The 15756-nt window shown below is 45.2% G+C and overlaps 2 protein-coding genes across 4 annotated transcripts in view; both read right to left on the bottom strand.

Moving 5' to 3' along the window:
* The window catches only part of LOC105288137, a 292115-nt gene that overhangs the window by 20999 nt on the left and 255360 nt on the right, over window positions 1-15756 (bottom strand). The window lies entirely within an intron of this gene.
* LOC113562569 lies at window positions 4221-13921 on the bottom strand. Its single transcript, XM_026972329.1, has one exon. The coding sequence runs from the start codon at window positions 11003-11005 to the stop codon at window positions 9791-9793; it is 1215 nt and encodes a 404-aa protein (XP_026828130.1). The 5' UTR covers window positions 11006-13921; the 3' UTR covers window positions 4221-9790.

Here is a 15756-nt window from a genome sequence, read left to right as displayed (position 1 = left end):
TAGTCTGCGAGCGGACTAATACGCCTACCTCATTAGATAATACGTCGGCCTTACGTGGAACTATCATGCTCCCGCGTAATCGCTTGCATAACGCGCTAACGCGCGCAGTAACGCCCATCTCAAAGATCTCCGAAACGCTTGCCATTCGTTATAACGCGCATTGTTGCGCCGACCCCGTCCTGGCCGATCAAAGAATCGCCGCGGGAACGGAGCGGAATGTTCCTCGCGAGCAACGAAGGCCTCTACAACGGGCATCTGCGAATAATTAGGTACAGCGCGGTATTACTCATAAACGTCCTCCTCGAGGCTCGTCATTTGAGCGCGAGATGCGCGCACGCCGTGACATGCATGAGCGTGCACGCTATATTTATCGCGGACGGACGGACGCGTAATAGAAATGCCGCGGGACTGTCTCGTTAATTAGACGCAAAATCGACAGAGGGATTTTCTTTGGTTGTTCCATCCACGAGGAATGAAAGCGAAAGGCCAAGCGCGCTACGGCAAGGAAGAAAAGAGAGAGAGAAAGAGAGATTGTTTCGAAGGATAACTTGCGTACACCCCGCGGTATACCTATATATTATGCAATTGCACCGGTCCGGCAAATTGAGCATGAATTTTAATAAGACCCGAGCGATACTCGCTCCTTCCCCAGTGTGTTTATGCAACGGGCGAGCACCTATTATGCGGATCATAAACGTAATGCGAGTGCCGAAGTAAATGACAACTTATGCTGCAAATGAAGTCGTTGTTTCCTGCGCGTGATCCCTCTAATTTTTCGCTCGACGAGATTAAACATTCCGAGGATTCGATAATGCGTTCTCAGATTTGCATGTAAAATCGCTATTCTTCCTAGAATGTATGCAATAGTGTACCGAAATGGTACCAACGTGCATATGTACAATACATTGTGGATAAAAAATTGCTAAATCCTTCTCCCACGTTTTTTCAGAATGCAGCGAGTTGTGCGATAAGTTACACGGGACTGGGTTGGCCAGGGAAAATATTTTCTTACTGCATTCGCAAACTGAGGGTCTGGTCTGCAGCGTTCACGGTAGGTCTATGGAAAGGCGACGCGGCGTCGGTCGTTGCGTCGCGTTACGCTGGCGCCGCTTCGAGTTCGCGTTTAATCATTTACGACGTTATCGTGCACGGCAGGAGCGTTCGTTTACCTTGAAATAGCATGGTGACGTGCGCAATTAAAATGCGCGCGAACGGGTGCAATTCCGTCGCACAGCAGCTGCACCCGTTGTCGTGCAAAAGGGAGGACGAAGACCAGGAGGAAAGCGAAGGAGAATAATGGTCGTAGCAACACGGGGAGGGCACGGCGGAGGAGAATGTTGACCAGCCGCAACGCTAAAAATATATATCGTTGAGAGGCGATGACTCCGCGCCCAACACATCCGCCGAATCCGCTTTTACCCTCGAAATTGCACCGCGCACCTTTGACAGGAATTGTTGGCACGCGCGCGCGCAGCAGGCGGAACAAGGGAGGAAAATTCCGCGGCCCCTTAAGCCACGCGAATAGCTGTCTCCCGTACGCAAGCCTTCAAATATAGTATAAAGGGAGGGTAACACGAAAGGAATCTCTGCGGCAGCAGTGAAAAATGATCGCTCGTTATCCCCATTTACTCGACGCATTAATCTGCATTTCGGGGACGCGGCGTCCAGAAAGGGATTATTAAAGTACAAGCGAGTACATCTTCTATTTTGAAATCCAATCTTTCGTGGATAATAAAAGTAGAACTATCCCTGAGATCGCAATACGAAGCATATGAGTAGTTCTTGAAGAATGCTTTCATTATAACAGACGTTTGTTACCAGAAAGAAAATTAGTTTGCGATTCTTGCTGTTTCAATAATTCCTCAATAAATATATTTAAATAAAAACTGATCAATATGAATCATCACAAAGTATTCCGGAACTTCTTAACTCACGCAAAGGACGTCGAATTCTGCTTCAAATTTAAAACGGCAACGAAACGAAACGGGAATTGTATCTTACAGTCGTACCATAAAATTACATATCACGAATTTCTGCAGAACGCGGAACGACACGAAGTTACGCATGTCGTTACATTTGACTTCGAAAAAAGCGATACAGTGCCCGACGTTACGCAAAAGTATTCGCGACACGCACTCCCGCTCGAGCGAGTGACTCGCGTGTGCTTCCTGAAAGGGTGCGATTCTGAAGTACGCACGAAAGAAGTTCGCCGGAATTGAGAACCTGCATTCGTGTTCATAGAGAACGATCTAACGCAAAGGGTTCATTGACGTGAGAGTCGTATTACACCCTCGAGTTGCAATTAACTCGGGGTTATTAACCTAAGACGTGGCACAGTGATACGTAATGTTGACGGTTTCACAGTGGTCGCATTTTTGTTCGCATGGATCACGTGAATCATTGCGCAATTCGAAATTGCGCTCAGTCGCTGAGGGGTAATCATATCGATAATACCGGATGGGAGGAAAAGCGGGAGTGTTACGATGCAACCGAGCGACGTTTTCGCCCGTTATTACGACGTAATTACAGACGTTACGCATGACTGTATTTAAAGATGCGAGCGCGTAGAATATTAAACATAGATTGTAAAAGAAGAAATCGAGCCGATTCCGTGCATTCATTATTGCCGCGAGTTCGCGAACTACAAGCGACTAACCGAGATTTTTCCATCATTGAATAAAATCACATTACTTTTTATTTCAACAATTAAATAATAAGTAAGCGGACAACCGTTCAAATGTTTGAAAAAGTTGTTACTTTTCTGATACAAAAATTTTGACGCAGAATCGAAAACTTTGAACGATAAACACAAACTTTGGATATTTTATGCGAATTGACGATGTATAATTGGAAGATCATAATTATGTCATATAACGACTGTATAAAAAATAAAAAGAACGAAAATAAAAAATGTTCTTTTTCTTATATATAATGATTACTCTTTAATACGCAATTTTCAGAGAATATCGTCGAGCAACCTTCCTTCGTTATCTCGAATGCAGCGTAATTCAAAAGTAACACTGCCTCGATGCACGCAATGCGATCCCTCGGGTTTTCTGTCAATAAATCGTTCCCATAAAAATTCGCAGAACCGTTCTGGTTTTTGTTGAAGCGCGTTGAAGAAAGCAGTGATCTGTCCAGAATTTTTTCTCCCGTAAATGCACGGAGAATGATCTCTTGACGACGCAAAGATCGTTTTGAGGAAGATCTTTTTACATAACAGGAGATAGTAAATATAATTATAGTGTGCACGCGTAAATATATGTTTTTGAAGCTTGCGATAAAATTTACAGCAAATATTGTAGATAATCTTGTTCCCAGTTATTTAGTGTAATATACGTCAAATTATTTCTCCTTTCTATGTTCCACATATTATAATTATTAAAAAAAAGTGAAAAAGGATGCGAACTACACTGCGAATTATTTGAATCCATTTTCCTACAAGAAAGGAAATTCTCAAGCTGTGAGAATGGAAATCGTGTTTAGCTACTAACTAGCTGATACCAATCTTCTTTCTCTCATTTTCATCAAGCTAATTGATTATGAGATTACCGTTCACGTGAAAGTCTTGTAAATAATTGTAGACTGTTGGAATAAGCAAAAATGCAAAGTAATACTCGAAAATCGTCTGACGTTGTTATCGTTCCCCTCTCTATGGTGCATTTCCTGCGCTTCGATTAGCAGAGTTTGCTAAACGTTTAGCGAACTCCGACGCAAATTTCTCAGAGCCAAACCTGGAGGCAGACAGCCACCGACCCAAGTTTTCTTTCCCGTCAGCAAATTAGTCCGGAAACAAACCTGTTATCGGGTGCGTGTGAGTCCGGCATACCAAGTTTTGTTATGCTTCGTCGGACTCGTAACATTTCGTACGATAGACAAGCTGCGCCGTTGCACGTCGATGGGTTCGCAGAAGCTAACACTGATCGTATAACCGTGGAAGCGGATACGCGAGTCGACCGAAGCGGACGATTCGATTACTTCAAGTTCTCCTGGCGTCAGTACTACCGTCAGCTTCGGAGAATCTCGTAACAATTGCATGATAAAAAGTATGGCAATTGCAATGCGCGTATACTACATGAAGCGTGGTGAAAGTATCACATGAATATACATAAATTATGTACAAAATAAGCAAATATTATAAATAAAATATATTACAGATGATGAACAAAATAAAAATGTAACAAAGACTTGCATCAGAATGTTCTTTTTTAATAGCTTTATCTCCCTTATTTTGAAACAAATGTGACTAGTTCTCATATATAAATTCCCATGTAAATTCCCATGTGAATAAAGACTGTGTCGAGCTGAATGCAACCTGACGCGCGAAATGTACGTTCCTTTCAGTTTTTCTGTCTGTGAATAATTCAACAAATTATCCACATCACGCCGCTCGTTTGATATCGCTGCTTTGACGCTGCTTTGATATCGGATATTTCCGAACAGCTATAACAGATCATTCAGGAACGCGACGACGAGTCACGTCTCCGCGTGTTCAGTGAGGAAACACATGTTCGATAGGAGAGTTTTTGCAATGTCGAAAGTTCCAAGCGCACAAAATAACAGAGAGCGCAATTTATTCTGGGCTTGGCACACCGCTCGGCGAGGGAAAGTCGGTTTCCTTCGGAAACGTCGGAGCGATCGATCTGCGCGAAACGCGTCGATAAACTTCTTCGTTCGCCATCAACAATTTGTAGGATAATATTGAGGAAATGATAAGGCGTGTAATGCTCGGCAAAAACGAGAAGAAAATCGTGCCCCATTACGCCCTCTCCTCCCTCTTCTTTAGCTCCCTTAGCATAAGCTTTCTCCTGATCAATCATCCTTCCGACCTGATTCACGTAATCCATTGTCTTCGTTCATTCTCGCAGGATGCTCCAGTCACGAAAGAAAAATTTGCGCGCGAAAATAGGCAATTAGTAACCGACGAACTCACTACTTATTACGTCACCGCGCGCATTTTCACTCCAGAAAACGTTATATCGAGATTGCGAAGTTCCTCGTTAATGTTAATGCACACTCCTCCGTGTGCATTCCTCCTCCGCAGGACGTTTAACCGAGCGCATTTGTGTTATCGGCATTCTCCAGCGACGCACCTACGCAGAAGCGGATGCGAGATACTCCCGTTGTAGATAGCGGCCATGCGTGAACACGCACGACTCATCTGAGCGAGACTTCGGAGTACACGCGTCTTCTTAAACCTCGAAATGTACGATGGGAATGGAGAAAAATTCAAGCTATTCTTGCAACATCTCAAGGAGTCACGAATATGATAGGATACCTCTTAAAACGCCTGGGAATAATAGGAGCAATTTATGAATGATATACGAGACAGGCTGCGGATGCTGCGAACGCGCACCATTGCGTGCAACATTCAATTCTCGGCGACGGCGACGGTGACGGCGTCGGGACGGCGGTCGGAAAACAAGTCGGAAAAATACCCCGACGCTACGTCACCTTCCGGGCCTTACCCCGGCGGTTATTCGATAAATATTTGATAATTTATTTGGCGCATAGCGCCTTGTCTTCGTCCGCCTGATGTTCGGGCGGACGGCATCGGCGGATGGTCGGCCGGACTAGACGATGCAGAGGGGTGCATCGTTACAATATTAAGGTCGGAAGCCGTAGGAGCGCAATAAGGAAGCCTCCAGTGTACGCTAAACGCGTTCGCCATCGATAATTATGTCACACTATACGAGCACTACAAGATTCGGGATGTCTCTCTTGTTTTATGTGTTAAACGAGTCCCACTCAGAATCACCGGAAGAATTACTTATGTCGTTCCCGGTTAATCTGTATCCGCCCGTCAATGATCACTCACACTCCATATATTACCATATAGTACCATTATTTGCAATAGAATACATACTGTATGAATACCTATTCTCAATACAAAGAAATTAATTATCTTATTTTGAAAAAATAACCGCTCGTTTTTCATTATTGGTTTTAGAAATTAAGATTAATATGAAATATATATTGTGAAATAATCTAGAGACAGGAGCAAACGCGAGGACGCTGCAAAAACCGACATTCTACAACGCCATGGTCGTGGGAACATTTCTCTCTCGTGGCTATCCGCGCAGGATGTTTCGTACCAAAAACTGAAAGTGGTTCCAAACTGGATCGGCTTAGACCGGTCCTAGGAACGACGCATTATTTCCCGTCGACCGCGAGAAACCGCTTCGTCGTGCCATTAACATTCCCGAAATGCGTGGTCCGCGATTTCGTCGGCAGATTTGCATAAAGTTCCGCGAGATCGCTGACGCCCGGAGTAGCACCGTGTACCAAAATAAACGGCGATAAGCTTAGGCACGTTGATGACCGTTTTACCAGTTTAGTAACCCGAGAGAGACCTTTGCGTGCGAAACGATTATCCTGTTCGGCCAAACACTGTATTTTTCTCCTCGATCGGGTCTCTCAACTCGTTTTTGTAATACAAACGTCGTTTATCGGTTTTTCGTGTAAAACACTCGCCTAGCATTCGCTACAATCGAGCAACGCCTCTGGCAACGCACAAACCGCATTCGGTTGTGCCTCCACTCCGGAAACAGCTCTGGATGCTACACGTATGATATTTGTGGACCATATATGGTAAGCTACGATGCTGTGGATGTGTACTTTTTAAGCAGACAACGATATATTGTATGCAACAAGACAGGAGTGCTTGCTCCGGCATAATCATGGAAGGAATGGCATGAGTAAAGGGTAGCAAGAGTATCGACGGATAGCTGAATGATTTCCTTCTCGTGCAACGTTCGATCATTTTTTCATAAGTGAATAGTAGACAAAAACGTGGTGACACGCGAAAGCCAAGAAAGTTTGACGTTGTGTAATCTTATGCGATTCTGAGAAACCGAACTTATTATTTTTAGATTGAGACAACGTAGGCTCCGCAGAACTCGCTATCTGTGAGGTCATGCATAAGTCTGCTAAACTGAAGAATCTGTTTTTATGTAATTATCGGAAAATAATAAAAGAAGACTGTAATATGTACGGTATAAATAAGTGTGTTTTTCACAATCCTAATAATTGAGTAATAATTTTATGATTCTATAATTCTGATTGTATTTATCGAAATCGAAATCAAGATATTGTGTCTCCGTCAGAGCATCAGAGCATGAAATACGAAAACTGTCATTTAATGAGGAGAATTAACAAACAACTCAATGTTAGGATAAATTTCCAGATACTGCGAATACGTGATACTCCTGAGTCATTAATCAGTCAGTATGAAATTCCACTGCCGAAATATTCAATTCAAAATGAAGATAGCAATCACCGTAATCGACATTTCAGTATATTTAGATAACAATCGAGGCATATACCCGGTAGCAGAAGCAAATGCATTCCCAGAGAATAATTTTCATTTCCGATGGAATTATGTACGAGGAAGATAATAGTTATCAGTACCGTAACTCTGCTGCGTCTGGAAATCGTCGATTTCCGAGCGAGAATACACGGTGGCAAGAGAACACACCCGTATCCCCCCATGAGAATTACCTTCTCGCAAATACGTGCGCTATCAGAGTACGCTTTTAACGGGTCGCGCTATACCGACGATATCCCAGCGCTCGTTTCATAATGCAACGAGCGCCGAGTCTTATTAGCGACATTAACGTACTCGTCGGTGATAAAACGCACGCTCGGCAGATAACGGACGTAAGATCGGCCTCGTGCGTTTTAAGCGACTACACGCGATTGCCTCAGCATCTCCAGCGCTTTAGCGAGCCGGATGCGATTCGCCCACGCGAATTCGCGAGTAATTTCAAGTACGCATTGTACCCGTGAAGCAGGTACAGTGTCAAGGGGGTCGAAGACGTATGCATCCGCGAGCGAAGAGGACGCAGTCAATCGCGTCAAATAAATTTTCGCTTGAAGATCATGGGTCGATTCACCGATATATCAATATCATTCCGGAGCGAGTACACTAGCGAGGGAATGGGACGACTCGTTCGTTATCACGGACGCGCGTTCTTCGAGGAATGTCGAGGATCATGCACGAAAGTTTAGATAACGCTTAGATAGCTGATTCGGACGAAAGTGGGGAACGCGAAAACACGATACATCACTGCGAACTGATACATGCGTGCTCAAAAAAGAAAAGAAAGAGACACGCAATAAGAAGCGATCGTCAATCCCGGGCCGATACGATTAGATTGCTTTTGTGCAAGGGGTATCGCGCGTACAATGATATCTTTAACTGAAACCTACTTATCAACGGCCAACGGCCGTTCAGCATGATGACTACGACAATTAATCATCGCAATAAATATGTTCCACTAAGTAAGTTTAGTGGTAATCGATAATTCTATTTTTCCCTTTAATAATACGCGATAATAATAACGAAGTCAGCAACCCCGCGCAAACTAATTTGCCCTCCATTAGCAAAGTAATTAATGCCTGCGCTCCGATAATTATGCGTTAAACTAACGGTACCAGAAGTACATACAGCCGTAATGGGGAACGGGGAGCGTGACATGGAGAAACCGAGGGGTTAAAATATGCACGGGGGTTAATGGATACGCGGCGAGATCGCGAGCGTTTCGCAACGCGCTCGTCTCGCGTGTGCATCCTCCGGTGCATAAATTCAAGTGCACATTCGGAGAGCCGGTTGCCAGCTAGCGCACGTACTTGCGTCAAACGAGAGGCGAGCTACACGCGCCGCCAGTCAGTCAGCCGCGCCAAGTAAATTCCCGCTCGGGTCGAGGCACTCGCCAACGCAAATACCCGAAGCAGCTTTGCGCAACAGACGAGAGCGATTCGTTCTCGTCTAAATACCACATCGACGTGCCCGTGTGGGTGCACCTTAAAGGGGAACGCGGATCGCATCCGCGAGCGGTCCGCGCGGAGGAATGGCCGGAGCCGCGCATCGTCTTGCGCGATTTATTCGCAGGTGGAAGACGCGCGTGTCTTCTGAATAGCAGTCTGAATAGCGCGAGGTGCGCCCATCCCCTAGAAGCGGCCCGCCGGAAATAATGCGTCCCGACTCACATCCATTCAACGAGACGGCCGAGACCGATTCGAGCGCGCTTGAGCGCGAGACGGTTTCGCATCTTTTCTAGCAGCGGCGCGCAGCATGCAACCGCGAGATGCAACAGCAGCCGCTTGCACATCGTGAGAGCGCGGCATTCGCGGAAGCGTCGCGAAACCCACCGTATCGCGACGACGATATTTCACCGTGAAACGAGTCGTCGCTCGATCTCGCAAGCATTTATCCTGCGTGAGATCCGGCGTGCGTAGATTTTTTTCTTTTTATCCGAAACCGGCAAGCGTCCCCGCGCTAGCAGCTCACAGCGAGTTATTATAAATCACTAGCTGTCCGGTAAAACGAGTTCCAAGCACTCACGCTGATCGTAATTTGCTAATAATTACCACCTGCTACACGAACATCGGGAAAAAATAAGATGTTGATGCAGCCGCGACAGGTGGTACCGAGAAGAGTTTACTTTATCGGGTACTCGAAGTGACTGATTGTGAGATGCTTATTAGTAATATTAGTAATCTTTAATCATCAATAATTGAGGATAATAAACATATGTGCAGGAATATCGGAATCAATCAAGCTCTTGCTAAAGAAAATGAAAAATTGATAATGACTAAATAAGAATAATCTGTAAATGCTAAAAGTAACAGTAACTTTACAATGCTGTTTGCATAATATACATCATCATTATTCCTAATATGAAATGACTGGCAAACTGTTTCTATTTACTCGTTTATTAATGTGCGGTATAACGGTCAGAGTTTACAACCGTCGCTATTATCATCGACCGCTCGATAAGAAAATTTTTTACAGCCTTTCGTCGGATATCCGAAAGATTCCACTCACGTTCAATCTGGGCACCGAGGCTGATCTGCCATTGATCCTCCTGCGCCTCAGGATCCTCGCGCGTTCGCGATCCCTCCTCGTGCACCTGTCGTCCTGCCGCGGTGCCAAGATGACCTGGGGCGCGTCTTCAAGGGATCGTACCCCAAGCAGGACGCAACCCTCGTTCTCGAGGACGCCCGCAACAGCGCTGCCGCAATTCCGCATTCCATCAGCACCCGTGTCGCTTTTTGTCGTGCACTGCGACAGGTCCTCCGTGGACCTCGAGGGCGTCTTCGCACTCGGTCGGTGTCTCTTTCGCTCGATTACGAAGGACGCAGCTTTCGCACGCCTCGCGAGATCGATCGGTGGCGCGGTAGCACGCCTCGCGATCGACTGCTCCGTCTTCGTCGCGGATTCCTGCGATCTGCTCGATCGTGACTCAGTCCTCAGACGATATCTAGTTATCTGCGCCCCGTCTGTGACGTCAAGATTCGACGGGAAAGTACTGTGTCCTGGAACCGAGTTCCCGGGGTGTGTGTTCTCTTTGGTATCCTTTGCCTTCTCGTTCACCGCGCGATCGTTCGCGCTAACACGCGATTGCTCTTTGGTCCTCGCGAGATTATTCGCGGGAGAGATCTGCTCGCCGGTTCCCGGCGCGGAAGTGCTCCTCTTCAAGATGCGTCCGCGAGTATTCTCATTCCTGGACGACGCGTAGATCGAGCGTGTCAACGTGTCGCAGTACTGCGGGTTCACCACCGCCGTGTATCCATCGTCCTCCACAGTGTTTCCGCGCTGTTCAGCGATCACGTTCCGCACCGTCCCGCCAACCTCCCGAGTCAGGATGAAGCTTGCGCTGCGCCGGGATCCCTTGAACGCGTGCACATCGCGAACTATCCGCGAGGGACCCTTCCAGGATTGATTTTTGCGGAACTCCCGCGGCTTCGCCGACAACTCGGAGCCGCTGACTTTCTTCAGGACGCTCGACGGCACGATGCGCTCGTCCACATTCTCCAGCGCCACCCTCGCGTCGTCGTCGCCCTCGTGACGTTGCTCCACGTTGTTGGTCTCGTCGTCGCCGTCAATTCGTCGTCTCTCGGATCGCGACGTCCCGCGTGCTCCGTCGACGTCGACGCACTGACGTACAGAGATCAGACGACAGCCGCCGACGTCCCCACTATCTTCCTCGCAGATATACATCCGAAATAACTAGGCGTCGCACGTCATCGCGTCGTGCTCTGCGACGCAAAGTTTTACCGCGAAACGGGGCGCACCAGCTTCCTCCCTCCGGCCAAGAGGAAAATCATTGATTCCATCGAATCCGTCAATTCATCTCTCTCACCTTGAGGCAAACAGGCGAGTGGTAATCTTGCAATTTGTTGAAGTATATTTGCGTGCCGTTTCGCAAGAAATTTGCAAGTCTGTGGATCCGAAAAGTCGCGTCAAACCTGCACGACTTTGATATTAATTATTTATGATAAGCTTTTAGGAAATTTTACATCGTGCTTTTCCTTTGATGCTGTTTCAAGCTCTTCTCTTCTTTGTCTGATGGTTATTAATTAACGTCTCACTAAGACATCCCGTTTCTATCGAACGCTTAAAAAACCTTCTATGCAATAGTTTATTAATTAGTCGGAGATATACCTTTTCATATAATTTCTGTTGCAGTGTATAACAGATTGCTTTTTCCTGGACGAATCTACAAAGTGATTCAAATATCTGAGAATAAGGTTGTATGTAAATCGTTATTTATGATGCTCTTTCCAGGAACAACACGCGCTCATTCTTCAGCATGTCCCTCGCTTTTACCATTACTATCTATTTGAATAAAAGCGGAGATCATCTCGGTCATGAATAACAAATGCAATTCTGAAAGATTTGATATACCAGTCAGTTGCGATCGTTCTCTGTGAAACATCTTTGCCCTGAAATTTTTGAATATGTTCGCCGACATGCAGAATCTCATCCGTTATATTCTCAGACACGTCCGTCGAAGTAAAACCTTCGCTTCTACGATCGAATCCTCATTGGCATTCGTGCTACAGACGAGCTACGCGCTCGAAAGAAATACAGGTGCTTTCAGACGTAAATCATACGATAATGGTCCTCGCTCTTCGCAATTAACAGACGAGCGTTCAGCGCCATTGAAATTCCTCGTGCGATGAGACAAGAACCTGGCACATCGCAAATCATGCAGCTTCGTTCCTCGTGAAAAATTCGCTCGTGCAAATTTCGCCCGGCGCAATTTGGTAAACGTTTGCGCATTGTTCACGTCGAGTTTGTCGCTTCGCCAAATTTTGCGAGGAGAAACGATGTTGTGACGTCCAGCATGATTGCGGCGAGAGCCTCGAATTTAATGAGACAGCTCCGTCGTAAAGCAATTTTCCATTGCGAAAGCTGATGAACACCAGCGCGCGCACGCGATCGATCTTCGAGAGCAAATATCTCGCTCGCGCGAAAGATAGAGGGAGATTGACGGAGACGGCGCGTGCTGCGTCACGCGTAATTGTATTACGGTAATTAGCACCCGTCAAATCTCTCGTGATGCCGTCTAGCGTTGCGTTACGTTGTCGGCTTCGTCGCGCTTCGTCGTCGCGCAAATCACTATATTACGTGCGACACGCAGCGATACGTATCTTATGAGTGAAGTCACTCGCGAGTTCGCAAATCAATTTCGTCCACCGATAGAGGAAGAGAGACTGAGAGAGAGAAGCCGAAAATTCATCTGGAGAAAGTAAGAGTGAGATTTCGCGCAGAGTAATCACAAACCACGATTTGCCTCGGCTTGCACCACTAATCAATTCGATCGCCGCACTCACACAAGAACCCTGTTGAACAAGGTACTCCTCGCGCTGTCGATCACAATGTTGCTCCTTCTTCTTTGTCAAAGTTCTCTTTAATTCTCGGAACCTGATGAATGTCGAAGAATGAAACCGACAGGACGCAAAGTCCACCGTTTCCGCGCGCACCGGGAAGAATTTTAATTTCTTTTTTTTTTTCAATTTTCACAATTTAGATCGATATACGGGCGCCGTTTATCGGGGACGTAGTCCACCAGCAACTTAGCGTAGGTCAGACACGCACGAGTGGAAAAAGAGAGACGCACAGGCGTCGAGCGCCGTTGGCCTACTGCGCCGGCACCTAATCCCATACGACCGGCGCGGCGCGCGCGATACGGCACGGCCGCGTGCACGGTGCGCGAGCGCGTGTACACGCGCGCACTTATACTGACGCGGAAAACGCACGGATAACACACCGTTACGCAGGCATTCGTGGATATACGCGCGGCTACAGTGACGAGCGAGGAACATACTCTCGCAGGGGAACTGCCATTCCGTTCCATTCCACCATTCGAGCCGCGCACCTCGCGTCTAAACTCTTACCGCTATTCGAATCTCTCGGCACTGCGCGCCACGCTGCGCTGATTTTACGTCTTTTTCGATATGTACGCATGTATAAGTGCGTACATAGATACGTGCATCATAGATGTGTGCGTGCGTGCGCGCGGGTGGACTCGCGCGCGAGTATCGACGCTCCAACGCTGATGTCCTCCAATCGAGGACCGATTGCCAGCAGCTCGCGACCTGGAATGCCTTTTCCTTTCGGAAACCAGCTCGGATCGCGGACCGGTTACGCTGCCAAGATAGCGCGCACGCAGACCTGCAGAATTATTGGGAATTATGGGAAACCATAGGATAGCAGGTCGGATAGGAGCCAAGAGCGGACGGGGTGGGACACCAGGAGGTGTGGATACTGCGGATAATGCGGGGGAGTCGTGCGAAAGTATCGTCTGTCGAGGTCGCGCTCCTAGAAAACGTCGACGTTAGAAGACTGACGTTTTCTATTTCTAACAGCACAATCTTCTTTTCGATCTGAGGAATTTTTAACTCGGTTTTTCGTGAAACTACGTGCTCCGTTCTTCGTTTCTTGGCCGGTATTCGTCATGAGGAAAACATCCGGGACGAAAAGAAAATAATATCATCATTCTTTGTTGTTTTATAAAATCTTCCTGAGAATTATAAATTAGCTAGGTTTTATAAGACAAAATAAAATATTAATAGGAATTTAATTAGGTATTTAAAAATGAATTAATTAACTACATATTCAGATATTCTTTATATTTTGCTTCTTTCGGAACGTTAAAATTTATATTGAAATAATGCAGCATAGTATATTTATAATTTTCTTTGTGCCTACTTTGGATATGAAATCAATAGACCCCGTATTGAAGAAAGTGTCCCGCATGGTTTGTTAATAGAGATAATTTGCTTTTACGCAAACATTGGGAAAACTTCTACGGAGGTCATTTTTCATTTGTAGGTTTGCCTCTAAATTTTCACTTTGAGATACGCATAGACGATGTGGTCGTCATTATTGGACCACTAGCTTCGCGTATCTTTTTCTCGGTTAACCACATGTCAAAGATAAAGAAGGTGCCGTTGATGTACTTGTACAATTTATCGAGCTGAGAGAATATAGTCTTCTTTCTCTCTTTACCTTCTGATCAATCATTTTTATGAAATTTCGCCCGCGGTCTCGTGCGATATCAAATTTCTCGGCGTAACAGCAGAGTAAAGTCTGCTCGTGATGGAGATGAAAACGTTATAATAGTTCTCAAGATATTTATATCTATTCCAAGATACCAGCTTGAGATGTTTCCTCTAATAAAAAAAACCATAAGTCAGGGTTTGATGTAAGTAAAATAAAAAGGATAAAAATTAATAGAATAATAAAATTAAAATTGTTTGTCAACCCCTACTTTAAAACAGAACTTTTAATTCTTTTTCTTTGATTTTTAGAAATTTAAAATGCTCGCTTTGCGATGCTCGAAAAGATCGTTTCATTTCGGTTCCTGAAAGGCACTTCTAGTTAACTCGCGAGTCTTTTTTCAGCACCAATTTAAAAAGCGCGCAAATTTCTCGATATCTTCTATGCTTGATAAAAGGCTTTCGCGTAAGCATCCCTGTGCACACGCGCATCTCGAAGTGAAGAGTCGCAATAATGGACACGTGTCGTGTGCGAATCCGTTTACGCACGTGCTGACGAGATTTCATTAATTGTGCGGCACAGCCTGCACATTCGCTTCGACACGTGATCTCCACAAGGCTCTCCCCCGGAATCGCATATGTAACCGTTAATTATAACGTGCGTAAACACATCGATTAGTCCATGCGGATAACGAGCTCGTGAGAAATAATCGCTATCTCGCTGAATTATCGTACATTTCTGCGATAATAATAATCGTTCTGAATCAATGCTCATTATCCGCTTCATTACAATATAAAATAATTGGAAGACTTGACAAGGAAGATTTAACAAAGCACTTCGAGGCAGATTTGATATTTTAATAGAATCATTACAAATTTATTATCCTATCGTAATTAACTTTCTCAAGTATCAAATATCCTCATCATTTGTACAGTTTCGATAAATTAAAAATCAAGTAGTAATAGACATATGTAGCTTTAAAAGTATAATTTTGAGATAATAATTAATTTTCTGAATATTAATGATGCAGAAAACAACACATGATTAATCTGTAGAAATAATTAATACAAAAGTATGGCACAGGAGATGACAACGTTCGTTTGCAAGTTATAATAAGTTTCATATTACAAGATTAATTAATTCTAGACAGTAGTTAACAATGCATTGCGCCGTAAATTTTCTATCCAATGGAGAAGCTCATTTATAATACGCATGTAAATTTGTTTATGATATTAATTATTAACAATTCGACACACCGCGATGTGCGATGGATGTACTAAAATCACCATCAAATCCTCTTGCGCACGTTTTTCTTCACGATCTCAGCATGCATACAGCTTGCTCTTATGGTTCGTTAATTTTCTCTCACGCTAGTCGAAGAAAAAAGAAATGATGCGAGAGATCCGAGCTCCTGTCTTTACCCTTGAATCGATCACCTTAATGGGCGTGACGCGATGCAACGG

The sequence above is a fragment of the Ooceraea biroi genome, chromosome 1 (genome assembly GCF_003672135.1).
Source record: "Ooceraea biroi isolate clonal line C1 chromosome 1, Obir_v5.4, whole genome shotgun sequence".
Lineage (NCBI taxonomy): Eukaryota > Metazoa > Arthropoda > Insecta > Hymenoptera > Formicidae > Ooceraea > Ooceraea biroi.
Note: the sequence above shows the minus strand (reverse complement) of the source record. Positions and strands in the feature narration are given on the sequence as shown.

Coding starts and splice junctions, on each gene's coding strand:
- LOC113562569 (XM_026972329.1), bottom strand. CDS start 11,005: ATGTATATCTGCGAGGAAGATAGTGGGGACGTCGGCGGCTGTCGTCTG.